The sequence below is a fragment of the Coturnix japonica genome, chromosome 9, assembly GCF_054131305.1.
Source record: "Coturnix japonica strain WE chromosome 9, WE-NBRP24, whole genome shotgun sequence".
Taxonomy (NCBI): domain Eukaryota; kingdom Metazoa; phylum Chordata; class Aves; order Galliformes; family Phasianidae; genus Coturnix; species Coturnix japonica.
This window is the reverse complement of record NC_140671.1, coordinates 27,218,736-27,243,576: the sequence shown is the minus strand read 5'-3', so window position 1 is coordinate 27,243,576 and position 24,841 is coordinate 27,218,736. Positions and strand designations below refer to the sequence as shown.

Here is a 24,841-nt window from a genome sequence, read left to right as displayed (position 1 = left end):
TCAGGACCACAGCCCACCCCCTCCTTGGCTGCTGTATGTGGGGGGAGCTCACACAAACCCCATCCCACTGGTGCATCCCCTTCCTCAGTCCATGGGGCAGCAGCGCCCCGTGTTCCCCCTCCCACCACCCCACTTATTCAGCTCCTTCCACTGTGCCCCCCTCATTGCTGCTCCTGTCAAGGCAGATAGAGCAGGAACTGGGTGAAAAGAAACCATTTTTGTGTAAAACTCCACTGATTTAGGTTCTCTGGGCTGTATTTTCCCCCCAGTTTCAGGCCTGGGATCCACATTGCAGCCTCCCCCCCCAACCCAAAGCGTGGGCCTGCTCTATTTAAACCCCACCATTGCCATGGCAACATGAGCATCACACCATGTAGAATGGCATGGAAGGTGCAGAAACCCCTCTCCCCTCCCTCCCCCCCCACCGTGGGGTGGATATTTTACCCCGAGAAGTGCAAAAAATGGGTAAATACAGAACAGAAAAGCAACAAACCATCGTGAGTCTTCCAGGCTGGCGAGAGACAGGTGCTGTCACAGGCAAAAAACACACATTGGGTTTATTTCCAGGAGAGGGATGGGGGGATCCAGCTGCATCCCCCCCTTTAAGAGCAAAGGGACGTAGCCCTATAGTCCAGCTGTGTCCCGAGTGCACCCGGTATGGCCAAAGCAGTAGATGAATGCTCAGCATATGGGGGCCCTTGGGCCACGCAAGCTGCACCCCCGCATCTCACTGGCCAAAGAGACCACGGTGGGACCCCCGTCCCCCCACGTGCCCCCCGTCTCCTCCTCGTCCTCCTCCAGGATGGAGCTGAGCCGTGGGGCACAGCGGGCGCGCTCAGCCGGCGGGCGGTAGGGACACTTGGCATTGAGCAGCCTGCGAAGGGGCACCAAGGGGACGATGGCTTCACCCAGGAGCTGCTGCTGGAGGCGCCGGCCGTCGTTCTGCCTTTTGAGCCTCTTGAATTCATCGAAGGCTGAAGCGGAGGTCTGGAAGAGGAGCAGGGCCATGGCGCGCGCGGTGGCGGCTTTGGGGACGAGGACGGCATGACAGCGTAGCACCACGGCTTTGTTCTTCACCTGGTGCCGGTAAACCCAAGCAAACACCTTGGGGTGCCGGCGGTCGGCTGTGCAGTAGGTGATGCGGTGCAGCAGGTAAGCGTGGCCTGACCTCCGGGCACCCTTCTCACCCGGTGCCATACGGATGCCATGCGGCCCTAAGGTCAGCTTCATTTTGGCCCCACCGGCTCCCGCGTCGCTTTTGGCCCATATTTTGCCCACCGCCTCCTCCGTGCATCCCTCTCCTTTGGCGTGCAGCGTGACGGCGTTACCCAGGTAGCGCACGGTGTAGGTGGGATCCTCCTTGTTCAGCTCCACTTTCTGCCTCCGGCCTCCAAACACAGCACCCAACCTCTCCAAGGGGCATTCGGGCAATAAATCGGGGCAGGAGCGTATGAAACCAGCCAGCAATGAGGCATAGCCCAACCCTGGCCCCAAGCTTTTCCCTTTGCACTTACGCTCGTTTTCCACCAGCACGAACTTGCTGCGGCGCCAGGGCAGCATCACCTCGCTGCCGGATCCCGATCCTGACCCAAGGGGTCGGTCCCCGTATCCCGTTCCCAAGGGTCGGTCCCCAGCGGGATGCGTTGGGTGAGGATGCAACGCTGCTGCTGCTGCTGCTGCTGCTGCAGAACGGAGCGCTGCTCCACCTCCCCAAAGCGTGGAGAGGAGGGAGAAATGCATCGGCGCACACGGAGAGATGCTGCTGCGCTGCTGCTGCCGGAGGGAGATGAGGCTGCTCCGCTACGGGGAGAAAGAGCTGCCCCTGCGGAGTGCAGAGCCCAAAGAGAGATAACGACGTTCAGCCATGCAGCCCCTGCTGATAATGGGTTTGGGGAGATCCCTTTGGTTTTTGGGGTGATTCTGCCTTGGATTTTGGGGAGATCCCTTTGGGTTTTGGGATGCTGCCCATTTTGGGTTTGGGGAGATCCCTTTAGTTTTTGGGATGGTTCCCCCTTGGATTTTGGGGAGATCCCTTTGGGTTTTTGGGGTGATTCTGCCTTGGATTTTGGAGAGATCCCTTTGGTTTTTGGGGTGCAGCCCCCTTTGGGTTTGGGGAGATCCCTTTAGTTTTTGGGATGGTTCCCCCTTGGATTTTGGGGAGATCACTTTGGATTTTGGGGTGATTCTGCCTTTGATTTTGGGGTGATCTGTTTGTTTTTTGGGATGGTTCCCCCTTGGATTTTGGGGTGCTGCCCCCTTGGATTTTGGGAAGATCCCCTTGGATTTTGGGGTACATCCCCCTTTGGGCTTGGGGAGATCCCTTTGGGTTTTAGAGTGATTCTCCCTTGGATTTTGGGGAGATCCCTTTAGGTTCTGGGGTGGTTTCCCCTTTGATTTTGGGGAGATCCCTTTGGTTTTTGGGGTGATTCTCCCTTGGATTTTGGGGAGATCCCTTTGGGTTTTGGGGTGGTTTCCCCTTTGATTTTGGAGAGATCCCCTTTGGTTTTGGTATGGTTCCCCCTTGTATTTTGGTGCCCTCTTTGGGCTTGGGGAGATCCCTTTGGTTTTTGTAGTGGTTTCCCCTTTGATTCCAGGGAGATCCCTTTGGATTTTGGGATGGTTCTTCATTGGATTTTGGGGTGATTCTCCCTTTGGGTTTGGGAAGATCCATTTGGTTTTTGGGGTGGTTTCCCCTTTGATTTTGGGGAGATCCCCTTGGATTTTGCAGTGCAGCACCCTTTAGGTTTGGGGAGATCCCTTTGGATTTTAGGGTGATTCTCCCTTTGATTTTGGGGAGATCCCTTTAGGTTTTGGGGTGCTACCCCCTTTGATTTTGGGGAGATCCCTTTGGTTTTTGGAGTGATTCTCCCTTTGATTTTGGGGAGATCCCTTTGGGTTTTGGGATAGTTCCCCCTTGGATTTTGGGGGCAATTCCTTTGGTTTTTGGAGTATTGATCCCTTTTGTTTTGCAGCATTTCTCCCTTTGATTTTGGGGGCAGTTCCTTTGGTTTTTGGAGTATTGATACCTTTGGGTTTTTCTTGATCCCTTTGGTTTTTGGGCAGTCCCTTTGGGTGTTGAGGTGTCACTCCCTTTAGGCTTGGAGCAATTCCTTTGTGTTTTGGGGTGCTGCCTCCTGTGAGTTTTGCTCGATCCCTTTGCTTTTTGGGGTTTTACTCCCTCTGGGTTTCAAGCTATTCCTTTAGGGATTTGGGGTGGAGTCCCCTGTGGTTTTGGGGCGATCTCTTTGGGTTTTGGGTGATCCCAAATGATTGTTGTTGAGGTATTAGTCCCTTTAGGTTTTGAGCTATTGCTTTGGGTTTTGGTGTTGTGCCCCATTAGGGTTTTGGGGTGTTACTTTCTTTGGGGTTTGGGTGATTCCTTTGTGGTTTAGGGTGGTGCTCCCTTTGGGTTTTGGGTGATTCCTTTGTTTTTTGGGGGGTAGCTCCCCCTTTGATTTTGGGGCAATCCCTTTGGGTTTTGGGGTGGATCCTTCATTGATTTTGGTGTCATTCCTTTGGGTTTTGAGGTGGTATCCCCTATAGGTTCTGGTGTGGTATTTCCTTTGGCGTTTGGGTGATTCCTTAGATCCTCCTTTATGTTTTGGGCAATCCCTTTGGGTTTTGGGTTGGTTCCCACTTTGTGTTTTGGGCGATCCCTTTGGTTTATGTGGTGTTGCACCCTTAAAGGTTTTCAAGTGGTCCTCCCTTTGCTTTTTGGGGTGGTGCCTCCTTTGAGTCCTACAAATAGCACAGGGGTGTGGGTGATTTTGGCTATGGAAAAGCCTTTTTATTTTCCCATTGCCATCATTAGGTTTCAGAGTGAACTAGGAAGGGGATCATCCTATTAGCCCCATGTATGGGGATATCAGGGATGGGAAATGGTTCTCAACCACACAAGGGGGACGTGACCACCCCTTAGGATGGCGCAGAACAGTCCTTATCTGTGCTCAGCAATAGGATTGTGCAGCAGCAGGGGAAGGCAGCGTCAGGAAGACTTTCCATCCGCTTCCCCTGCTGTGTGTTGGCTGTCAATGAGAAACTAAGGGAGGAGAAGCGGGGGAGGGTTGGGAGGGAGGGATGAGAGGGAAATGTGCTATTTCTTGTTTGCAACCCAATGGTTTTCTTCCCTTTGACCTCTCTGTGGCTCCCCCCAGGACGTTCCTGGCACCAAATTCCTGCTGGGGAGGAAGGAAAACAAGGCTGTGTATGAAAACACTCCAGCTTAGAACACACAGACACACACATAAAAAGGGAAAACACAGAGAAAAATTGCTCAACCCCCACCACCCTGATCCCAATAACTCCAGGCTGGGGATGATGCCCAAGCGCACACGTGGGGTGTTATCCCTACAGGGCGTTGCAATCAGGGCAATATTTAACCACGTCGGCGTCATCGTGTGGGGCAGGCAGTACAGACATGGAGGGCAGTGAGTGCCTACAGCTGCTGCTTCGTCGTTGTCGTGAGGCCAAAGATTGTGCCTACTGCCCCTACAGCCGCTTCCCTGTGGGTGCCGCGTTGCTCACCGCCAATGGGGAGATCTTCTCCGGTGAGATATTGCCTTGGGGATGTGGGGTAATGGTCTATTTGGGTTCTGGGGGGTCACTTTGGGATGGTGCCCCCCACTATGGGTTCTGGGGTGTTGGCTGTTTTGGGTTTGGCTTGAGCCCTGTGGGGTTTTGGGGTGGTGGAGCCTTTGGGTTTGGAGTGATTCCCTTGGGGTTTAGGGTGGCATTCGCTTTGATAATCTCTTTTTTGTTTTTCTGGGGGGGTTTTAGTGCCTCCTTTGGGCTTTGGGGTGGTTCCCCCAGTGATTTTGGGGCAAACACTTTGGGTTTTGGTGCCCCCCCTATGATTTTGAGGCAATGCCTTTGGGTTTTTGGGTGGTTCTTCCTTTGGGTTTTGAGCAATCCCTTTTGTTTTTGGAGCGTTGCACCTTTAGGTTTTCAGATGGTTCCCTCTTTGCTTTCTGGGGTGGTTCCTCCTTTGCTTTTTGGGTTGGTCCCCTCTTTGCTTTTGGGTTGGTCTGTTTGGGTGTTGGGGTGGTGCTCCCTTTGGGCATTGGGTGATTCCTTTGGCTTTTGGAGTGTTTCATCCTTTAGGTTTTGAGGTGGTTCCCTCTTTTCTTCTGGGGCAATCCCTTTACTGTTTGGGTGTTCCCTTTGCTTTACGGGGCAGTGTCCGCTTTGACTTTTATGCAATCCCTTTGCTTCTTGGCATGCTTCCCTCTTTGCTTTTTAGGCAATCCCTTTCCTTTTTGGAATGCTTCCCTTTTGCTTTATGGGGTGGTGAGTGATGCTGGTGCTTCCCTATAGGATGCAACGTAGAGAATGCCTGCTACAGCCTTGGGATGTGTGCTGAGCGTGCAGCCATCCTAAAAGCCATCTCCGAAGGGCACACACGCTTCAAGGCCATGGCCATTGCCAGGTGAGGCCATTGGCACCCATGGCACCACATCACTCTATGGGGTTTAGGGTGATGCCCCATTTGGGTTTTGATCAATCTCTTTGGGGTTTTGGCGTAGTGCTCCCTTTTGGGGTGCTGCCCACTTTGGGTTTTGGCTGATCGCTTTGTTCAATGGGGTGGTTCTCCCTTTGAGTTTTGGGCAATCCCATTGGGTTTTGGGGAATCCCTTTGGGTTTTGGAGTGTTCCCCCCTTTGGATTATTGGCTATTCCTTTGGGCTTTGGGGAGGTACCCCCTTTGGGTTTGGGGTGATCCCTTTGCTTATTGGGATGCTTCCCCCTTTAATTCTGAGGCAATCTCTTTGGTTTGGGGGGTGATTCCCCCTTTGATTTTAGGGCATCCCCTTTGGGCTTTGTGGTGGTGCCCCCTTTGGGTTTTGGGTAATACCCTTTGGGGAGGTGCCCTATTTAGGTTCTGGGTGATCTCATTGGGTTTTGGGTGATCCCTTTCTTTTCCAGTGTGGTTCCACCTTTGGTTTTGGAGCAATCCCTTTGGGTCTGGGGGAATCTCTTTGGGTTTCTATGTGTGATTCCCTTTGGCTTTTGGGATGGAGTGATACTGACCCTTCTGTGGCTCTTTTGCTTTGGCAGTAACATGTCAGACTTCATCACGCCATGCGGAGCCTGCAGACAGGTGATGAGAGAGGTGAGTGGAGCCCCTGCCATGCTGGGGGCATGGAGGGCCACAAGGAGCTGCAGGTCACCATGGATTGGGGCCACCCCTCCGTCTCTGGGCTGAACAAACTAAGGGAGCCCAGCAGTTGAGCTGAGCTGTGGGTGCTGCAGCATGGATTCCCTATTGACCCTCTCTCCTGCTTTTCTCCTTGCAGTTTGGCACAGACTGGGACATCTACCTGACCAAACCTGATGGCACCTACATTGTGAAGACACTACGGGAGCTCCTGCCACTCTCCTTTGGCCCCGAGGACCTGCAGAAGGCATGAACTGCACACCTGCATTTCCCTTTCAGCACCTTGGATCACTCCCCCTCTATGCAATTGACTCCATTGGGGACAATGGAGTTTGCTCCATGGGTGTTGCTTGGATCCAATGCAGCCAAACAGGGGATAAAAAGCAATATCAGCTCCAGTTCCCAGCATTATCCAGCAGCCATTTGTGCACTGTGTTCACCGTGCAGCCAATGTGATGCCACAGCTCCTTTTTTTAGCCTATTTTTCTCCTTTCTCTCTATATTTTTGCTTGCTTTCGTGAGGACAAAGAGCAATTCCTTGACAATGAAACAGCAATGGAACAAAACCTAATGACGTGTTACTTTAACGAGGCATGCTGTGCTCTGTGCCCTGTTGGACCATGCCCTGCGTGCTCAGTGCTGTGTGCACTATGCCCTCCATGCACTCACTGCACTCCATGCACCAATGCATGCTGCACCAATGCAACCTGCAGCAGCACCTTAAGCCCTCATCTTGCGCATGCGTATTGCGCACTACGCGCTTCCTCGTAGCCACGCCCCCTTCTTTGTAGCCCCGCCCACTTCATCACAGACACGTCAATCATCCCGTAGCCCCGCCCCTTCCGCTTCCGCCTTCTTCCCGCCTCTTCCTGAGGCGCTCGGTGGCCGCCATGTTGTTTCGGGCGCTGTTATCCCGGGCCTACCGCCTCCTGCCCGGCCGCCGCCCCCTCCCCATCCCCGTCCCCCCTCCTGTCCCCTCAGCCGTTCCTCCATCTTCCCTCTTCTCCCGGCTTCCATTCGGCCGCTTCTTCTCCTTCAGACGCCCGGCTGGCCTAGCGGCAATGGCGGTGCGGAGGGTCCGGGCCGGGCCTTGTATGGCGTTGGCGTTGGGGCTGGCGCTGTTGGAGCCGCCGTTGGAGGAACAACGAAGAGCGAGGGCGGCGTGTGGCCGGATCCAGGTGTGGGTCTACGGGGAGGGGTTGGACGTGATGAGCTTAGTGGCCTTTTCCAGCCTTAGGGGGGTTCTGTTGTCCCCATGGTTACAGCCTGAATGGCAGCCTCTGGCTGCGGCTTTCGGTCTGTCTTTGTGTGTGGAATCGCTGTATTATTGGGTTGGAAGGGATCTCAGAGCCCATTCAGTACCAACCCGTGCTTTAGGCTGGTTGAAAATAAGGCCATTTTGCACTTAACAGTCACTTGGGCTTTCCTGGTTGATTAAAGGGCATTTTGCTCTTTCCAGTCACTCCAGCTTTCCTTTATTGTGCAGTCTTTACAGAATCACAGAATGACCCGGGTTGGAAGGGACCTCAAGGATCATGTAGTTCCAACCCCCCTGTCTAGCAGGGCCACCAAACATACACCTTTATTACATCAGGTTGCCCAGGAGACCCCATAGATCCCCATAGAGACCCCATAGATCCCCATAGAGACCCCATAGATCAGGTTGCCCATGGCCCCATTCAACCTGGTCTTGAACACCTCCAAGGACGGGGCATCCACAACCTCCCTGGGCAGCCTGTTCCAGGGCCTCACCACTCTCCTAGTGAAGAACTACCCCCTAACATCCAACCTAAATCTTCCCTCTTTTAACTTAAAACCATTTCCCTGTGTCCTGCTATTGTCAGCCCTTTTGAAGAGTTTACTCCCCTCCTGGGAGTAAGTTCCCTTCAGGTATTGAAAGGCTGCAATGAGGTCACCCCGCAACCTTCTCTTCTCCAGGCTGAACAAACCCAACTCCCTCAGCCTGTCAATAAACTGAATAGTCTTGAATAGTCTTGAACAAACTGAATGCTTTTCTCATTCCGCTTTTCCTTTGTTCTTCCTTTCAGACGGTGTTTGTTGGGAAGAACAAGGTGCAGAAAGATCCGCTGAGCTCTTTGCGATGGCGGGGCTTTAAGCTGGAGGATTATCTCATCGGGCAGCCCCTTGGGAAGGGCTGCAACGCTGCTGTCTATGAAGCAACTATTCCTTCATCCCTCCATCACCAGGGGAGCACACAGAGCTCAGCTCTGCCTGTGTCTGAAAAGGAGCTGGCAGATAAAAGCCAACAGCAAGCTGCCTTCCCCCTGGCTATCAAAATGATGTGGAACATCTCGGTAAGGAGTCAGCTCTTAACATCCTCCTTGTGTGTCTTGATATGCCCAGAGTTAGGTTACACAGAGCAACCTGATGTGAGGGACCACCCAGCCTACATAATGTCTTAGAAACAGGTGATCTTTAAGGTCCTCTCCAGTCTAAGCCATTCAATAAGGACAAGACATTGAATGCTAGTTGTAGTGAGAAGTTACACAGCCAGTCATTATTCCTGTGGAGCTGACAGCACGTTGCTGTTGCAGGCTGACTCTTCAAGTGAAGGCATCCTGCGCAATATGCACCGAGAGCTCGTTCCAGCCACACAGACTGCTTTAGCTGGGGAGTATGGAGCCATCTCCCATCGCAGGTACAGTATCCATCGCAATGACAGCTGTTCTCAGGGTATTATGTGCTAATTTGATCCAGCTTGATCCATCGGTTTCGTTCTGCAGCACGTCTGTGCTGTACAGAATGCAGCTGGAGGTTTCTGTGATATCTTATGGGAAGAACTGAGCACGAATCCTTGAGATTATTTCGTGTGTGTGTGTGCCTTAGCTAAATGGCACTGCCTTTGGTGGTGCTGTATGCCTCAGGTGCCATGCAAGAGCACGCTTCTGCCTATCCTAGTGACTTTTCTCTCTAGAGAGGGAACAGTGTAGCAGTGGTGCTGTTCAAATAGTAATTTAAAAGTCTTGTTTGCTTTGAGGAGCACTTGGCATGCAGGAGATACCTGCAGCTTGGCCGTGTGCTTCCCTCCAGTGTCTTAGTCTTGAAGAGTGTTGGAAGGACATGGGATGATCAAGAACCCATCTGCTTTGGGTCTGATGGGGCACTGTGCCTTAGTTTCCCCACGTGTAAAGTGTGTAAATTGCATTGTTCTCTGATAATGAGTAAGTTAAGTGTTGGAAAAGCAGTGAGAACGTACTCCACAGTCCAGACTGCCTGATTTACACTTGAAATATGTCTCAGTTGACAGTATAGATGAATAACGAATGCTGCTTGGTGTGTTGTTACCCTGGGAATGCAATGAAGCCAAAGGTCTATCTGATGTTCAGAGAGGAGAGCTCTGTTTTGCAGTTGCATAGTCAGTAACCTGAATGCTTCCTGTCTGTGCTAGTAAATACGAGGTCTAAGGTGATATGTGGCAGTGTGAATCTGGCCTTTATTTTCAGTCTAACAGGACAGGGTTAGCAGAAAATGAAAGGCTGCATGTTGAGTGTGAGTGTTTCTGCTTATCCATCACACTGCAGGAAATCCAGTCACAAGGTGACAGCAGAACAGACATATTTATCTGCTGCTTTGGAACCCTTTGGTGGAGGGGATGTACCATAGTAATGAAAAATAACCCTGGAGGTCATAGAGATCAGTGTAACTTATGTCTGTATCGATACACAGAGAACCTGTCCTTGGGAGGAAGAGATTGAGACCTCATCCAAATATAATCCAGGTGATCCGAGCTTTCACATCCTCTGTCCCGTTGCTGCCTGGAGCCCTCACAGACTATCCTGATGTTCTTCCAGTGAGCCTGAATCCCAGAGGGATCGGTCGCAGCCACACACTCTTCTTAGTGATGAAAAAGTAGGTGGGGAGAAGCTTGTTGGGGGCTGGAACTTTGTGGGGTTGCCCAGCAGAGCTGTGTGTTCTGCTGCTACATGGGTCCTGCTAGAGATTTGGCCTGGGTTGTTGCCAGAAGTCAGAGTACACTCTTGGAAACGTGGCTCCTGAGAGCTGTTGAGATCCTTGAGATTTTAGCTCTTGTTCAACAATAAAGGCAAGCTGTCTGGGCTTGTGACTCAGAAATTGAAAGGCATGGCAAAGTTCAGGAAGAATTTGACACTTCTAAGTGCAGTGTATCCCCAGCCAGACAGCACTGAGGTTGAATGGGAAGGGAAAGGCTTCTGGGATGCTAATTCAGGTATCACCTGTGTTCTGACCAGCTATCCGTGCACCCTGTGCCAGTATTTGAAGGACAACAGCCCAGATACTCGTCTGTCCACCATGATGATTTTGCAGTTGTTGGAAGCCGTGGATCATCTCGTTCGACACGGGATAGCACACAGAGACCTGAAGTCTGACAACATCCTGGTTGAGTTTGATTCTGGTATGTAGATCACTGGGTGTAAGGCTGTGCCTGTGGACATAGAAGGTTGTGCTGTAACCTGAGGGAGAGGTGCAGGATGTGCTGCACAAGCAAAGCAAGTGTTGGCTTGAAGGCATACAGGACTGCCATGCTCGCATTGCTGGCATTAGGCTGTGTCATTCCTCACTGGCCAGACAGCACAGAGCAGTTCTTAAAATGCTGCTGTATCCTGCCATGGCTGCACATCTGTTGAAAGGCAGGGAACTGACAGAGTATTCAAACCAAAAGCAGCATTTTTTTTGTCACCAACTTCTCCTGTTGGCCCCGTTAACCTGAGATTTTAATTACCTGAGCTCTTTTTCACTGTGACTGAAAATCAAACGGGCAGGAAACAACAGCATGGAGCCAGATCTTTGTAATTGAAAGTCTTGGTGCAGCAGCTGTGGCAGGCTTTCAGTGATGCTAATGCCATCTCTCTTGAAGGAAATGCTTCTCTGGAGCTCCACTGAATGCAGTTAGGAATGATTTAAAGCATTGATTTTTCCCTTCCAGAGTCAGGAGAAGTAATGTTTTTGCTTTACAGTGTTTGGCTTGTCTTCAGGACAAGAACTGTGAACTCATGCCAGATTCCTCCAGCCTTTAGCTCAGATTCTATCTTTATAGCTTTTGCTGTAGGTAAAGATGAAGGTGAAAAGATTGTTTTCATCATTGAAGAGTTCCTTACGTTATGTGTCCTGGTTGTTAGGGTATCCATAGTGCCTGCTCCTGGTGCTTGTCTCTTGCAGCTGGGTGCCCCCAAGCTGAATGCTCACTGCTGTCCCTGTTGTTTGCAGCTGGCTGCCCCCGGCTGGTGATCACAGACTTCGGTTGCTGTTTGGCAGATGACAGCATTGGTCTGAGGCTGCCCTTCACCAGCATTGACATGGATCGTGGTGGCAATAGCTCTCTTATGCCACCTGAGGTAAATCTTCCCACAGCTGGTGCTGCTGGTTGTGGGTTTGTGCCGATTCTGGGGATAAAAGCTTCAGCACCAGCTGAGGTGCAAATATATGAGAACTTGGCAAAGGGTGGGATTGGGTCTGCATAGAATGAATTGAATTTTCTTAGAATCCACACCCAGTATTTGTCAAATGGGTACTTTGACCACAGAATGAAAATCAATTGGTGTTTTGAGGCAGTGTTGACTTTTCCCACAAGAAAGTTTGTTCTGTAGCCTTTTTCTCAGGCTCAATTCCATGTAGCTGTTAGGGGAGTTCCTGCAGCAGTCCTTGCATTGGGGCAGCACGTGGCTTTTGAACCAAGTTCAAGGTGGTTGTGGGATGATGAAGCAGTGAAAACCTAAGGCGTGCCTACAGAAAATATTCATTTAGAGCTCTCTGTTGTAACTCTTTCATCTCATTGGACTTGTCATGCAGGTGACCACAGCATCAGCTGGTCCAGGCATGGTGATTGACTACAGCAAAGCTGATGCCTGGGCTGTTGGAGCAATTGCCTATGAAATCCTAGGCCTGCCCAATCCTTTCTACAGCTGTGGGGATTCGTTCTTGGAAAGCAGAAGTTACCGTGAGGAGGAGCTGCCAAACCTGCCTGATGCTGTGCCCTGTGAGGTGAAGCAAGTGATAAAGATGCTGCTTCAGAGGGATCCAAGCAAGGTCAGAAACTGATGCCTTGAGGAAGTCAGTGGTTGCTGTTCATGTGTAGTTGCCTGAATAATAATAACGAAAGGCTTTTTATGTTCAGAGCAGCCTTAGAGAGGGTCTAGGGGACTTTTAGCAGTGCAGATGGGACAATATATGACCTGAGCGCAGCTAATTCTCCCTCTCACTCCTTTTGCAGAGATTGTCTGCTAGAGTTGCTGCTAACGTGCTCCACTTGAGCCTATGGGGTGAAAGCATTCTGGCATCTGAGGCCCTGAAGCCGGACCAGATGACTGCCTGGCTTCTCTGCCAATCTGCAGCCACTTTGCTCATGGACGGACTGGTGGACAAAAGCAGGGTAGAAACCAAAATGAAGATGTGCTTTTTGGCCAACCTGGACTTCGAAGACCTCTGGACAGCAGTTTTCTTATTGCTGGCCTGGAGAAACCAGTCTGGGTGAAGAGTCCTACCTGGGTGTGGTGGATAAATGGCACTTTATAAAAGCACATAGGAATCTGTCTTGTTTTGTCTGCCTGGAATCCTGTACTAACTTAGGGAAAATATCTTCAGGCCCTCGTTAAGAGGTTGAGTTTATCTGTAGCGAGTTTTAGTACGCGCTGCTTTTCTCTTCCTGCTAGAGGACGTGCCCTTGTCTCATCGTTACTCCTTCAGTCAGGGTTTGCAGGACGTGCAGGTGTCCTGGGGTATGTGCAGGGGTGTGTTATGTCAGGAGGTCACAGCTGGCTTCGAAGTCATGAACTGGGTGAAGCCAAGTTCCTTTTGAGAAGAGCATGTGTAGGGAAGGAGGTGCTGTCTGTGGTGAAGGAGGTGCTGTCTGTGGTGAAGGAGGTGCTGTCTGGCTGCTCTTACACAGAAGTGTCAGATACTGCATGTAGAATGTAGTTGAGGGGCAGAGCCAGCTTAGGGAGTGTCCTGTGATGCTAACCTGCTTTACGTACCTGGTTTTGTGCTTAACAATCCTTTGGTTGGAGAGGATAGGAGACACCACTGTTGGAATGATAAGAGCCATGTTAATGAAAACATCGTTTTGATTTCATATCTGTAATTGTGTTAAGGGGAGTTGGGGGGGAATGTTACTGCTGCTGGTTGCACAATAAATGGATGATGAAGTTCTGAGCTGAGTGTGTTGTTCAAATCCAGTTCATCTCTGCTCACTGGATCCAGGTCTTTGTGGAGGCTGCGAGGCCACGTAGTGCTGGTATCTCAAAGTCCTGTCCTGAAATATGTTCTTTTATTCCACCAAAGGGAGTTTCCAACGAGAGCCCCCTCCTGTTTGAGGAATGAATTTTGCCTTGTGATTATGTGTATCCTTGCTCCTCTGGCTGGTAACTCACCTGCAGGCTGTGGGTCAGGTGGCTGATATCCCTGATATCTTAACAACCCTGTTAAGAAATGGACGCCTCACTTCCCGCAGCTGATCAGTGTGTGGAATGGGGATCCGAAAGAGAAGGATGCGTGGGAACAGGAACACGAGCACTCTGCCCTTTGCAGGGTGTCCAGATGCACTTTGAACCCAGCAGGGTGACACAGTGAGCCCGCCTGGCTCTATTCCTGGCTGCAGGGACACAGAGGGCTTTGGGGTCCTGCTGTGTGTGCGGCAGGATGAGCTGTCTGCTCAGGACAGCCAGGCTCTCTGCTCGGTGGCTTTTTGCACCCACAGCTGCTCCATGCCGCCGAGCCTCGCAGTTCAACGTGCCTCCCAGTGCTGAGTTTGTGGCCCGGCCCGTGGGGGTCTGCTCCATGCTGAGGCTTCCTGTTCAGACCTCGGCAGAGGGGCTGGATGCAGCTTTTGTCGGCGTTCCCCTTGACGTGGGCACTTCCAACCGGCCTGGAGCCAGGTAGGAGGGCAGCAGCTGCTTGGCTCTGCTTAGCTCTGCCCGCAGCTTCCCCTGCCCACATTCTCCCCCCCCAGGTTCGGTCCAAAGCAGATCCGTGCTGAGTCAGCGCTGGTGAGGAGGTACAACGCCAGCACCGGGGCAGCACCTTTTGACTCCCTGCTGGTGGCTGATATTGGAGATGTGAATGTCAACCTCTACAACCTGCCCGACAGCTGCCGCCGCATCCGAGAGTCCTACCAGAAGATCGTGGCCTCTGGCTGTGTGCCTCTCACTCTGGGTAAGGGCCCTGTGGGAGCTCCTCCTTCTGTCCTGATACCATCTTCTCCTGACGTGATTTGGTCTGAGCACATAAGTGAAAGGAGGAAAAAATCACTGGAAAACAAATGCAAGATGTGCTGAGAGCCTCTTGCAATATGCAGCATCTTCCTTGTCCTGTTGCAGGTGGAGAACACACCATAACATACCCCATCCTGCAGGCTGTGGCAGAAAAGTAAGTTTCCAACCATGAGGTGTCAAACACAGCCCTGTGCTAACATTGCTCAGCCCATGGAATAGCAGCAGCAGTGGTGTAAGCTGGATGTGGGCTGGGGGCTGATCTGCCCACCTGATCCCACCCAGGCATGGCCCTGTGGGGCTGGTGCATGTGGATGCTCACACCGACACCAGTGACATGGCTCTGGGGGAGAAGATCTATCATGGCACCCCATTCCGGCGCTGTGTGGATGAAGGGCTGCTGGACTGCAGCCGTGTGGTTCAGATTGGAATTCGTGGCTCCTCCTATACTCCGGATCCATACAAGTACTGCTGGGACCAGGTAGCCTCTGGCAGCTGCTCTTGAAGCCTATTTGGGTGCTTGGGAAATGCAACCCAGTCTCCTTTCCACATATCCTCTGTGGGATCTGGGATGCTGGTTGTGGGATGGTGAATGCTGAGTTCATGTGTTTGCAGGGATTCCGGGTGGTTCCAGCTGAGGACTGCTGGATGAAGTCCCTGGTTCCACTGATGGGAGAGGTGAGGCAGCAGATGGGGGATGGCCCAGTGTACATCAGCTTTGATATCGATGGGCTGGATCCTGCCTATGCCCCAGGAACAGGGACACCAGAGATCGCTGGGCTCACACCCATGCAGGTGAGGGGCACAAAGCTCCCTTCCCAATAGGATCAGGATGTCTTTCTTCCCACTTGAGGAACCCAGATCATTTATTGTACCCAATCCGTTTTCCTCTCAGGCTTTGGAGATTATTCGTGGCTGCAAAGGACTCAATATAGTGGGATGTGACCTTGTGGAGGTGGCACCCATATATGATGTCTCTGGTGAGTAGATGGAAATCTTTGGGGCTGGTTGGGCAGCAAGGGCACTTGCAGTGAAGTCTTCAGTTTTTGGTAGGTGCCACCTAGTGTTGAAAGGCAAAGAGCAGCCCTGGGCTCCATGAACTGCTACAGAACGTGGTATAGGAGCTGACAGAGGTGGCTGAGCGCTGCGGGTGAAAGCAGATGAACAGTCACAGCATGAATTCTATTACTATTTATTTTGTGTGTGTCTTTTCTTAGGTAACACTGCCCTGTTAGGGGCCAATCTGCTCTTTGAAATGTTGTGTGTCCTTCCTGGAGTGAAAACAATGTGAAGGCAGCTCCTGCCTGGCCCCCAACCCTGCACAGCAGTGAACCACCACCAGCAAGATGCCATCGCAGACCTTGGATGAGGTTCCCGATGTCCTGCTCTCCTCCAGGTGCTTTGCAGTAAGGAATAAATGCCACGTGCTGCTAGAAGAGGTAGTGAAGCACAGCAGCTGGGGAGAGCTGGGTGTCCTTTGGCCCAACTGCTGGTGTTGCAGGAGGGGGGTTTGGTTGCCCACAGGGTCAATTGGAAACACAAAAGCCACCTGATCACACATTAAAATAGTTTTATTTTGGTTGCGAATCCGTATATCATCTTAAAACAAAATGACATCAGTGCCTGATCACAAACACACGCCAAAACAAAACCAAACCAACAATGAAACAGGAAAAAATAAAACAAAACCCCAAACTAAAAAATCAAAAAGACACGTTTGCCAAATAAGTTAATTAATTCCCCACCTCCCTCCCTGTATCAAAAGTGCAAAATATGTTCTTGGTTTTCAGTCCCACTTGTCAGGCTGTGTTAGTGTATGAGTTGCTGGCAGGTTCTGCTCCTGCCATGCTCAGTCAAGAGAAGGGCTTTGGGACAAACTCTGACTCGGGGCCGCTTCCCTTTTTGCTGTAAGGATGTTTTATTTCAGCTTCCAAGCGGGGCTGCTTTGCTTGTTTATCACCAAACAGTGCATTAGGAGTGAGCTGCCTCAATCTTTGGGTTACAAACTGCCACATGCAGTGCGTGTTGCTGATGATAAGTTACGATGTGGGGTGATTCGGGGATCTCAGCTTATGACTGCTGGGAGAGGGCAGGCAGAGCTCAGGCGTAAGCAGCAGCTGAGGGGCCTCTGACCACACTCTTCTACTGGAAATCAAGTGCCCAGCACTCTGTGACAGCCAAAACTACCTCAGTGGGTGATTTCAGAACAGTTTGGCATTGCTGCAGCCCCCAGAAATGATATTTTGAAGGCTACAAGGCCAGATCTTTTCCTTACTTTTCCTTACTCAGCCCAGGGCTGAATTCCCTTGCTGCAGCACAACGAGGCACTTGGTCTTTTTTCTTTCTTAAGATGCACATCAAAAGTTTATTCAGGTTTCTGACTCGCTGAAGAGATGGCAGATGGGTTTGTCCATCCTCATTCCTCATCCAAATTTGGTATGTATGTATGTGTCACCATCAGGCTGACACAGTGTCCTGCCCCAACCCCAGCTGTTGCACCACGTGTGTGCCCTGTAGCTTGTTAGCAGGGAGGAGATCTCTTTTTCCTTCCTTCCTTCATTCCCCCAGTTTTAATGCCTCGTTCCTGCAGCTGAGGCCCAGTGCTCGCTCAGCTAAAATCCAGCAGCCTCACATAAGGGTGGTTGGCTGCACAGCCATGTTTATTTGGGAGTGGGATGGCCAACAGTGGGTGAAGCTGCACTCAGCGTGCCAGGAATGCAACAGGCCCAGGTTTTGTGCATCAAAGTAATGCAGGCAGCAAATTGGCTCGAGCTCTAGGTTGGGACCCTGCAGGATTTCAGTCCCAACTATGGAAGGAAACCCTTTGGCTTTGTGTTATGGTTGGAGGAGCTACAAGCACCTCGATGACTGCTAAGCCTCCCCCAGCTCACATCGGGCAGCCTGTTACCCCAGTGTGGGACTCTGTGCTTTTGTGACTGCACGAGCTTGACACAGACCTATGTGTAAAAAAGAAAACCCATTAACAACAAAAACCAAGAGAAAACCCAAGGCAGCCTGCAGAGAAACAAAGGTTTGTGGCAGGAATGGAATGGGTGAGACGACAAAGCATCTTAAACCCACACCTAAAAGAAAAGGAGCCTCACACGTAAGAGACGTTCTGGTAGTACAGCATTTCTGGGGCAACGTTTCAGGAGTACAATCATTGACAAATTAGGTTCCTTGATACAAAGAAAGGGTTGGTTTGTACTACAGATGTAAGGGTGTTTGAAAGGAGCCCCCACTGGCTCCCTAGCAGCTAGGTAGAGTTTCTTCTACACATCTACTGGCTCATAGCAGCATTATGCCTACAATCTGAGGACGCGGTTAAAGTTATGGCTCTAAGATACATCCTCTAAAACTGACAGAAGCAGGAAGGCATCTGGAAAACAACGAACATTTAAATGGCTCAACACCATTACAGTAATTTATGGCTGTGCAAAACCCCTTCCCTCCCTGGTTATGGTGGAACTATTACGCAAGGAGCATGAAACATGCAGATCACCTCCCAGCCCAGCTGGATTGAGTGTCAGCTACAGGGCTGCTCCGAGTCACTTACCCAGGGGTAGCCAAGGGGTACGGCTGTCTGCTGGGAGGGTCTGAAGGGTCTTGCCAGGGTTACACCATGCACCATGGGCTAAGCACGCACACGAGGAAGCGAGAGAAGAGCCACGACCTGCCCTGTGTAACCAGCCACATCGCTGCAGCAGAAATGACTGCTTTTATTTCATCCGAGGTGAAATGGGGATGGCCCAGGAAGCAGGTGTGGCACGATGAGAAGGGAAAACAAAAAAGACTTCTTGGCTCTTTGACAGTACAGCATCCAAACGTGAGGATGGTTTGGTGGAAGGCGTTTCAACACGCTTCATTGCGCTCCCGGGCTCTGGATGCAGGGAGATATTTCTGGTCACCGGCCCTCAGAGAGTTCACCTAAAACCTAAGGTTCATTCATCACGATCGTTTATTTAGACCTGGAGAGAGCTGTCCCTCGGCATCTTCATATAAAGTGTGTCTGTTAGAATCTCTTAAAATCCCTCAGTCTAGTGCAGGCCACGAGGGGATATAGAACCTCTGTAAGGAGCCTTCCAGAAGGCGTTCCATCCAAAAGGACAATTTATGCAATTTGTTTTTAATGGATCTAGATCCTGGGCTGCAGGAGGGTTTCCCTCTGGCTTCGGTGTGTAGTGAGGAGGAGTCGTAGTCCTCACACACCCCCTCGTCCCCTGATCTGTGAGGCTTAAAGAGGCAGAAGTATTTCTTGTGGCCGTTCAGAGCCAGCACGTATCCTGTGTAGTCACGCTCAAGGAAATGCTTGTCGTACTGATTGGGGATGGGGGCAGCGTCCTGTGCGAACTCTAGCAGGTACTCCAGCCACTCGCGGTGCTTGTCCAGGCTGAGGAAGGAGAAATGAAGAGAGCTGCTCCTAGGAGGAAGAACAGAGAAGCAGGATGAGCACAGCTCCCAAGTCAGGCTGGTCAGTGTTGGTTTAGCCAACAAGACACTGTACTTTGCACCGGTGAGGCTGCACCTCAGTGCTGAGAAGACATGGTTGAGCACTTATGCAAGGTGTGAAAGCAGGAAAGTAAGCTCAGGAGAAGGCCCCAACCTACCCTGTGAATGTGTAGACTTCCAGGGCAAACTTCTGGAGGAGGGCAGTTTTGGTGGAGTTAGAGAGAATCAAGACCACGTTCATGTGACCCGGCCTGAGGCGCACCAGGTTACTGTTGTAGTTGATGTCTGTCAGCTCTGTCACCTCCACAAAGCCCTTTTTGGGGACTCTGCTGCAACAAAACAAAGATGGAGTAAAAAGGGAATAGAGGATGAATTAATTCCCTCTCGTTAAACTGATCCAGCCCTGTGCTCTGTAGCTGCAGCCCATTAACTAAATATCTGCATCCACGTCCTCTCTGCTCTGCTTAACACCACTCCTTCCTGCCTTTCTGTGCCCATATTGCCCTTGCAACAACTACTCCATCCACACAGCTCTGGCACTGCTCTACCATGCCCTTCTCTACCTGCTACTTGCTGTGCTCTCTTCACAAACAATAATTCAGCAAAAAAACCACACGTTTTTGAAGAGAAGAGAGAAGGAACCTGTTACTCTCTTTGCTGAAGCTCGTGTCGTTCTTCTCGGTCTTTGCAGTGGTGTCTTTTTTCTCAGAGGCAGGAGAGTCCCTTGTGTCACTGGAATCACTGCAAAGGACAATCATTTGGGGTCTGTTTAATGGGCTGCTTTGAGCTGCTGCTGGCTGGACTGTGAGATCCCCTGGGGTGTGCACTCACCTGAAGGCCTGAACAATAACAGTGCCAAAGAGAATGAAGAGCGCAGAGAAGAGCAAAGACAGCAGGGGCATCATTTCTCGCCTAAGGGAAGATTTGCAAACAGCAATCAGGTCTGTGAGCAGCACAGTTTGTCCTTGAATTGAAACATGATCAAGATTTGGAGCATTGTCCTGCTCCCACCCAAAAGAAGGACAAAAACAGAACCATTTTCAAGTAAGGCTAAGGGGAAGTGGTGGAAAGCACTGAATGATATGGCTGGTGTTTTCAGGGCATAATATCACAGTCAACTTCTAGGCCAGAGTACCCAGTACTTGAGGTAGAAGCCAATGTCACTGTGCTGCCATTGCTCTTCACCTTAACCTCAACAGCATACAGGCACCTGTGTACTTGGTACATTCTCATTTCCTATTAATCCAAACCTGGTACAATCACTCATCTGAACAAGAGAACAGCAATCCTGCTCCCTATTGAGAACCGTGAGTGCCCCATCCGTACCAGTTGCTATGAAACAAGCTGTCCCAGCAGTCCAAGATATAGTCCAGCGTGGAATAGAACCATCGGATAAGGAACATCTGTTTAAGAGAAGGGAGGGAAAAAAAAAATAGGCAAATATTAAAGCAGTTATTCACAGCACCAATGAGAGCCCCAGCTTTGAACTGAACACCAGCCCCAAATCAGCTTTGGATTATGCCATGAGCCTATCTTTCCCTGAGCAAGAACACTTGTAGAGTATGATTCCCACTAATGAGCATAATGGAACTGTTTAAGGAGGTAACACACTTGCCAAGTGGCTGGAAAGGCCTCGCACTTACAGGAGCAAGCTCATCATTCAAGTCTGCCAGGACAGTCTCTGAGGAGAGAAGACCTGGGTCTGTCCTTAGCTGGTCCAGGAGATCCAGAAGGATGAAGTTGTCCTCATTGCTGCCTTGCCAGGGCTCCTCCAAGGTTTTAAAGGCAATCTTCCCTGCGTTGTTGCGCCGCTCCAAAATGACCACCTGGACAAGCCAACCACATCACAGATGTCAGACAGGATGGCACTTCTTTTGAGAAAGATGTTAGCTTCAAATCCCTGCCCAGAATTAAGAGTCAGGTCGAGTTACAGCGGCATGCATAGAGCGATGAGATTTACAATGACAGATGAAAAGCAGCAGCAGAAGAAAAGAAAGGTAATGCTCACAGCTGATTTCCCACGGTACTTCTCCTCATCCATCAGCAAAGCATCCGCAAATTCTGGCTGCCGATCGTTATAGATGTGTGCAAACCTCAGAGTGTCTTTTGTGTTGGCCACAGCAAAGGTCAAAAATGCCTCGTAAGCATCAGCAAACTTATCGCCTTCTCCAGTGAGCAGGACCACACAGTGCCTAGGCAACACAGAGATGGAGAATGAAGAGCTGTTGAGGCTGCCAGAGGAAACAGCTGTCCTCTTTCTGCTAATGAGAACGATCCTGAAGGGATGGAAACCCTGTTTGTTGTTTTGAAAGCCTGCCTCTGCCTTCTAGATGTTGATCTCTCCAGGCTGTTGCCCCACTCCTCATCCCTCCTCCCTGCCCTCTGTCTCAAGATGTGGAGGTACAAAAGGTGCATAGATACCCAGCAACCTCCAGTGCAAGTCATTTCCTTCCTTCCCTTGGAGACCTTTTATATCTCACTCAGATTCCAACAACAGATGGCTTTAGAAGCAACCCCAGAGCCTCAGGGACAAAATGAGTTCCCAAGGAGCCTTACTTTCGCTGACGGTGTGACTTCTTCACAGGACACAGCTCCTGAAAAAGCCTCTGGTTGGTCAGTCTGGCTGCCATGAGGAACTTGTTCTGAGAAAGGAAGTCATCAATGAGCTGCTTCTTCATGTCTCGTGCCTAGAGAGGACAAAGAAAGCAGAGATTGGTACCAAGTGGGTTGAGGAGAGCTAAGCTGGTCTAAGGCTCTCACCTGAAGCCTGGAGGATGCCAGCCTCACTGAAACCCCCATAGACACTTAGAGGCCCCAGGACCAACAGGTTACCTGCAACTATCCCCTACAAAGCTCAGACCCCACAGCTGACGCCCATTGAGCTACCTCCCTCCTAGGGCTTTGCTCACTGCCTTTGCTGAAGGCAGAGGTGCTGCCTCTCATTTGATCAGAGAAAAAACTAAAGTTTCATGGAAGCACTTGAAGAGGGCTCAGAGCTGTACCTGTGCCACATCAGCGGGCTTGTCGATGTGCTCCTTGAAGATCATCAGGGTCGGAGTGTAGACGTTGATGTTGTACTGACTGGACAACTCTTCAGTCCCCCTGAGCCCCACGTACACGTAACCAAAGGACAAGTAATCTCTGTATGCAAAGGCAGTCAGCTGGATGGGAAGAAAGCACCAGCATGCATTACATTAGCACGTAAAGAATGCCTTGTCCCCCCCAGTGCTCATGGTAACTGCTTCAAGAACACCCCCTGCTGTTTAAATGCCATTGGGCATGCACCGGATTTAGTAGCAAGTCAAAATCCAGAGGCAGATATTGCTTTACCTTGTACAACAATGGCACAGCTGGCATGTGATCAAACAGAAGGACGTGGGGCTTGTTCTCTTTCTTCCAGTTAGATAGGAAGCGGATGTAGTTTTTATCTGTAATCTTAAAACAGAGTCAGAATGTTAGTTTAACCTCAGTACAGTCAGTCAGATACATTCAGGGCTGTAGGATTAGGTGCCTGAGTGAATCTGGGTCTGAAAAAGCTGTCACAGGTATGCCTGATGTGTGCTGGTTTGATGTGGGACTGACACAAGCTGTGGTGCTGCAGCTGGAAGAGCAGCATGCTGACTATACTCCTGGCCTAAATATGCAGCAGTGCAAGCAGCCTTGTCACAAAGAAAATAAGTGTTACAGAACGATGCTGTGTGCTTGCTTCCAAGCAGGGAAGGAGGGTGTGTAGCCATAATTAAAGCACTTGAAGCACTTTGGTTCCCCAGTTGGCTCTTCTCACGTCAGTGACACAGATCAGCTCTGGGTTGAATTAATTGGATGAGCCATTGCAACAGCTAAAGAGATCTATTCGAATCAGACAGCAACCAGATTGCTGCACTCCCCTCTCTGTACCTTTTCTACGAGGTTCCCTGGCAGCAGGTTCTCCACAAACTGCCTCAGGTTTTCTCGAATGACGGCGCTGTGGAAGAAGGTTATCTTCCCATTCATCAGTCCCAGTATCGACGGCGTGCTGTGAGCACCGAGGTGATGGGCCAGGCGCCTCTCATACCCAGCATGAACGACCCCAATGCCCACTCCTGTAAAAGGAGAGCAAGAAGATGACAGATGACCCCCAAACCTGGATCAGACAGCTGAGTTTTAAGGCCCCTTACCCAGTACCACACTTGGGAGTTATTTATATATGTCACAATCCTTCCCAGCTCTGTACTTTCCTTGCGCTGCAGTCCCTTGGAACTTGTACTGAGAGCCTTATCAAGGGAGAGAGGGAACGTGATGGCCTCTTTTGTTCTACCCACCGATGTCATATGTGCTACAGTAAAACCCAAAGGAGAAAGAGCACAGTAAGGAGGGACTGGACCACCTCTGTGTCCTGCTGTGGGGTTTTTTGCATGCAAAAGACACCGGCATGAAAAACAAAACATCCACTTGCTCTCTCCATTCCCAGCTTTCTTGTTGGCACCCCAATATATTTCCAGTATGGTTGACAAGTCCCCAGACTTCCCTTACAGCCCTGTATGGTGGTGACTTAGGTGCTGTATTCTGCTTGTTCCAAGTTCAGGACAGAGCCATACAGGATTTACCCACCAGCCTTCAATCACGTGGTTATTTATTACTGTGGCTGCTGGACTAAAATTAAGGAGGAAAGGCATCTTCCTCTTTTAACCTTGGGGGTGAACAACAGTGAAACCACCAGGAGCTGAAACTGTGAGTCAGAAGGAAAGCCTTGTTTATAATGCTTAGCCTCACTGATTTAGTTCTTACTAACACACAAGAGAGTGTTAACCTTGTGACCTAAACTCTGAGTCCTGCTATGGACCAGAACCTCATTCTGCAAGGAAATTCATGCTCAGCCCCAATGCTTCATCCTTACCCAGTGCCTCCAGTTCCTGAGCAACTTCCTTCCACACGGGCTCGATGTGGATGCAGCTGAAGCACCAATCCGAGGTGATTTTAATGAGGTACGGCTTCTTGAAACTATCTGGCATGATTTCATTGATGTAATGTGAAAAATGGAGCAAATACTTCTCGTCTGAGGTGTCACGTCTCTCTGAATTGAAGGGGAAGTGGAAAAAGGACTCATCGAAGTAGAAACCCTCATGGAAGTGGTGGAACTGGCGCTGCTGGTGTTGGGAATAGCCTTGGCTCTCTCCGGCATCTCCGTAGCGGTCAAAGTTTGCTCTTTTTTCCTCGTTGGAGAGAATCTAGGAAGGAAATGAGTGAAGAAAGGTAACCCAGTGCAAAGAGTGAAAGGGTGACAGTGGTTATCCCTTAAGGAATGGATGTGGGAATACAAACCCACTGCAATCACAGAATCACAGAGTTATGGGGTTGGAAGGGACCTCTAGAGATCATCGAGTCCAACCCCCCTGCCAAAGCAGGCTCCCTACACCACATCACACAGCTCGGCGTCCAGGCGGGTCTTAAATATCTCCAGAGAAGGAGATTCCAATGCCCTTGGGATGAATGCAGTAAGTACCAGCATCCAACCTGCACCATCCTATTGCTGTCACCTGTGAGCAGAGGCCAACCCCAGCTCTAGTCAGGGCTTATAGGGAGCAATGAGCTCTACCCTGAGCCTCCCCTTCCCCATCCTAATACACCCCAGCTCCCATAGCAATGCCCTCAGCCCCCTCCCAGCCCCCTGCAGTGCCCCCTCACCTCGTAGGCCTTGCTGATCTGGATGAACTTATCCTCAGCTCCCGGGTCCTTGTTCTTGTCCGGGTGCCTGCAGTTGGAAGGTGGAGCCGTTACCCATTGCCGTACCCCCCCCACACACCCCCAGCCCGGCCCGCTCCGTACCACTGCCGTGCCAACCGCTTGTACGCCTTCTTAATGTCGGCCTGGCTGGAGGAGCGGCCCACACCCAGCACTCGGTACGGATCCCGCTCCGGTGCGGCCTGTGCCGTGATCAGCAGCAATAACAACACCAACATCCCGGCCGGGCCCACCCGGCCCAGCTCCATGGCGGGCACCGGCCCCGGCCTCAACCCCACACCCAGCACATCCGGCCCGCCCGCCCGCCGACACCATAG

At 50.9% G+C, this 24,841-nt stretch overlaps 5 protein-coding genes across 6 annotated transcripts; 3 read left to right on the top strand and 2 right to left on the bottom strand.

The window, feature by feature from the left end:
* Window positions 1–531: 531 nt before the first annotated feature.
* On the bottom strand, window positions 532–1,740 carry FAM43B (family with sequence similarity 43 member B). Its single transcript, XM_015882462.3, has one exon. It carries the CDS (start codon window positions 1,738–1,740, stop codon window positions 682–684), a length of 1,059 nt encoding a protein of 352 aa, XP_015737948.3. The 3' UTR covers window positions 532–681.
* CDA (cytidine deaminase) lies at window positions 1,735–6,719 on the top strand. The gene is given in 6 exon segments (XM_015882467.3): window positions 1,735–1,886; window positions 4,155–4,320; window positions 4,322–4,547; window positions 5,314–5,425; window positions 6,054–6,108; window positions 6,293–6,719. Coding segments are annotated over 6 exon segments (825 nt in total). The 3' UTR covers window positions 6,407–6,719.
* A 295-nt stretch (window positions 6,720–7,014) lies between these two features.
* PINK1 (PTEN induced kinase 1) lies at window positions 7,015–13,299 on the top strand. Its single transcript, XM_015882129.2, has 8 exons — window positions 7,015–7,331; window positions 8,202–8,468; window positions 8,709–8,812; window positions 9,841–10,023; window positions 10,383–10,546; window positions 11,359–11,486; window positions 11,941–12,177; window positions 12,362–13,299. The coding sequence occupies exons 1-8, from the start codon at window positions 7,044–7,046 to the stop codon at window positions 12,620–12,622; spliced, it is 1,632 nt and encodes a 543-aa protein (XP_015737615.2). The 5' UTR covers window positions 7,015–7,043; the 3' UTR covers window positions 12,623–13,299.
* A 454-nt stretch (window positions 13,300–13,753) lies between these two features.
* AGMAT (agmatinase (putative)) lies at window positions 13,754–15,941 on the top strand. The gene is made up of 7 exons (XM_015882463.3): window positions 13,754–14,021; window positions 14,096–14,298; window positions 14,463–14,511; window positions 14,640–14,835; window positions 14,970–15,149; window positions 15,250–15,334; window positions 15,572–15,941. Exons 1-7 carry the CDS (start codon window positions 13,786–13,788, stop codon window positions 15,643–15,645), a joined length of 1,023 nt encoding a protein of 340 aa, XP_015737949.2. The 5' UTR covers window positions 13,754–13,785; the 3' UTR covers window positions 15,646–15,941.
* On the bottom strand, window positions 15,908–24,811 carry DNAJC16 (DnaJ heat shock protein family (Hsp40) member C16). 2 transcript variants are annotated; one of them, XM_015882458.3, is made up of 14 exons: window positions 24,609–24,811; window positions 24,468–24,534; window positions 23,680–24,010; window positions 22,701–22,885; window positions 22,134–22,238; window positions 21,806–21,964; window positions 21,360–21,490; window positions 20,812–20,995; window positions 20,447–20,629; window positions 20,130–20,206; window positions 19,635–19,715; window positions 19,446–19,544; window positions 18,962–19,132; window positions 15,908–18,774 (listed from the first exon to the last, which is right to left on the bottom strand). In XM_015882458.3, exons 1-14 carry the CDS (start codon window positions 24,770–24,772, stop codon window positions 18,387–18,389), a joined length of 2,325 nt encoding a protein of 774 aa, XP_015737944.2. In that variant the 5' UTR covers window positions 24,773–24,811; the 3' UTR covers window positions 15,908–18,386. The 2 variants fall into 2 exon arrangements, with proteins under 2 accessions (XP_015737944.2, XP_015737945.2); XM_015882459.3 differs by having other exon boundaries at window positions 18,962–19,129.
* Window positions 24,812–24,841: the final 30 nt, after the last annotated feature.

Coding starts and splice junctions, on each gene's coding strand:
- FAM43B (XM_015882462.3), bottom strand. CDS start 1,740: ATGCATTTCTCCCTCCTCTCCACGCTTTGGGGAGGTGGAGCAGCGCTC.
- PINK1 (XM_015882129.2), top strand. CDS start 7,044: ATGTTGTTTCGGGCGCTGTTATCCCGGGCCTACCGCCTCCTGCCCGGC. Junction 10,547..11,358: donor CCTGGTTGAGTTTGATTCTG/GTATGTAGATCA, acceptor TGTTGTTTGCAG/CTGGCTGCCCCCGGCTGGTG. Junction 12,178..12,361: donor TTCAGAGGGATCCAAGCAAG/GTCAGAAACTGA, acceptor CTCCTTTTGCAG/AGATTGTCTGCTAGAGTTGC.
- AGMAT (XM_015882463.3), top strand. CDS start 13,786: ATGAGCTGTCTGCTCAGGACAGCCAGGCTCTCTGCTCGGTGGCTTTTT. Junction 14,299..14,462: donor CTGTGTGCCTCTCACTCTGG/GTAAGGGCCCTG, acceptor GTCCTGTTGCAG/GTGGAGAACACACCATAACA. Junction 15,150..15,249: donor CTGGGCTCACACCCATGCAG/GTGAGGGGCACA, acceptor TTTTCCTCTCAG/GCTTTGGAGATTATTCGTGG.
- DNAJC16 (XM_015882458.3), bottom strand. CDS start 24,772: ATGGAGCTGGGCCGGGTGGGCCCGGCCGGGATGTTGGTGTTGTTATTG. Junction 21,491..21,805: donor AGCCCGCTGATGTGGCACAG/GTACAGCTCTGA, acceptor TGTCCTCTCTAG/GCACGAGACATGAAGAAGCA. Junction 20,996..21,359: donor AAGTCACACCGTCAGCGAAA/GTAAGGCTCCTT, acceptor TGTGTTGCCTAG/GCACTGTGTGGTCCTGCTCA.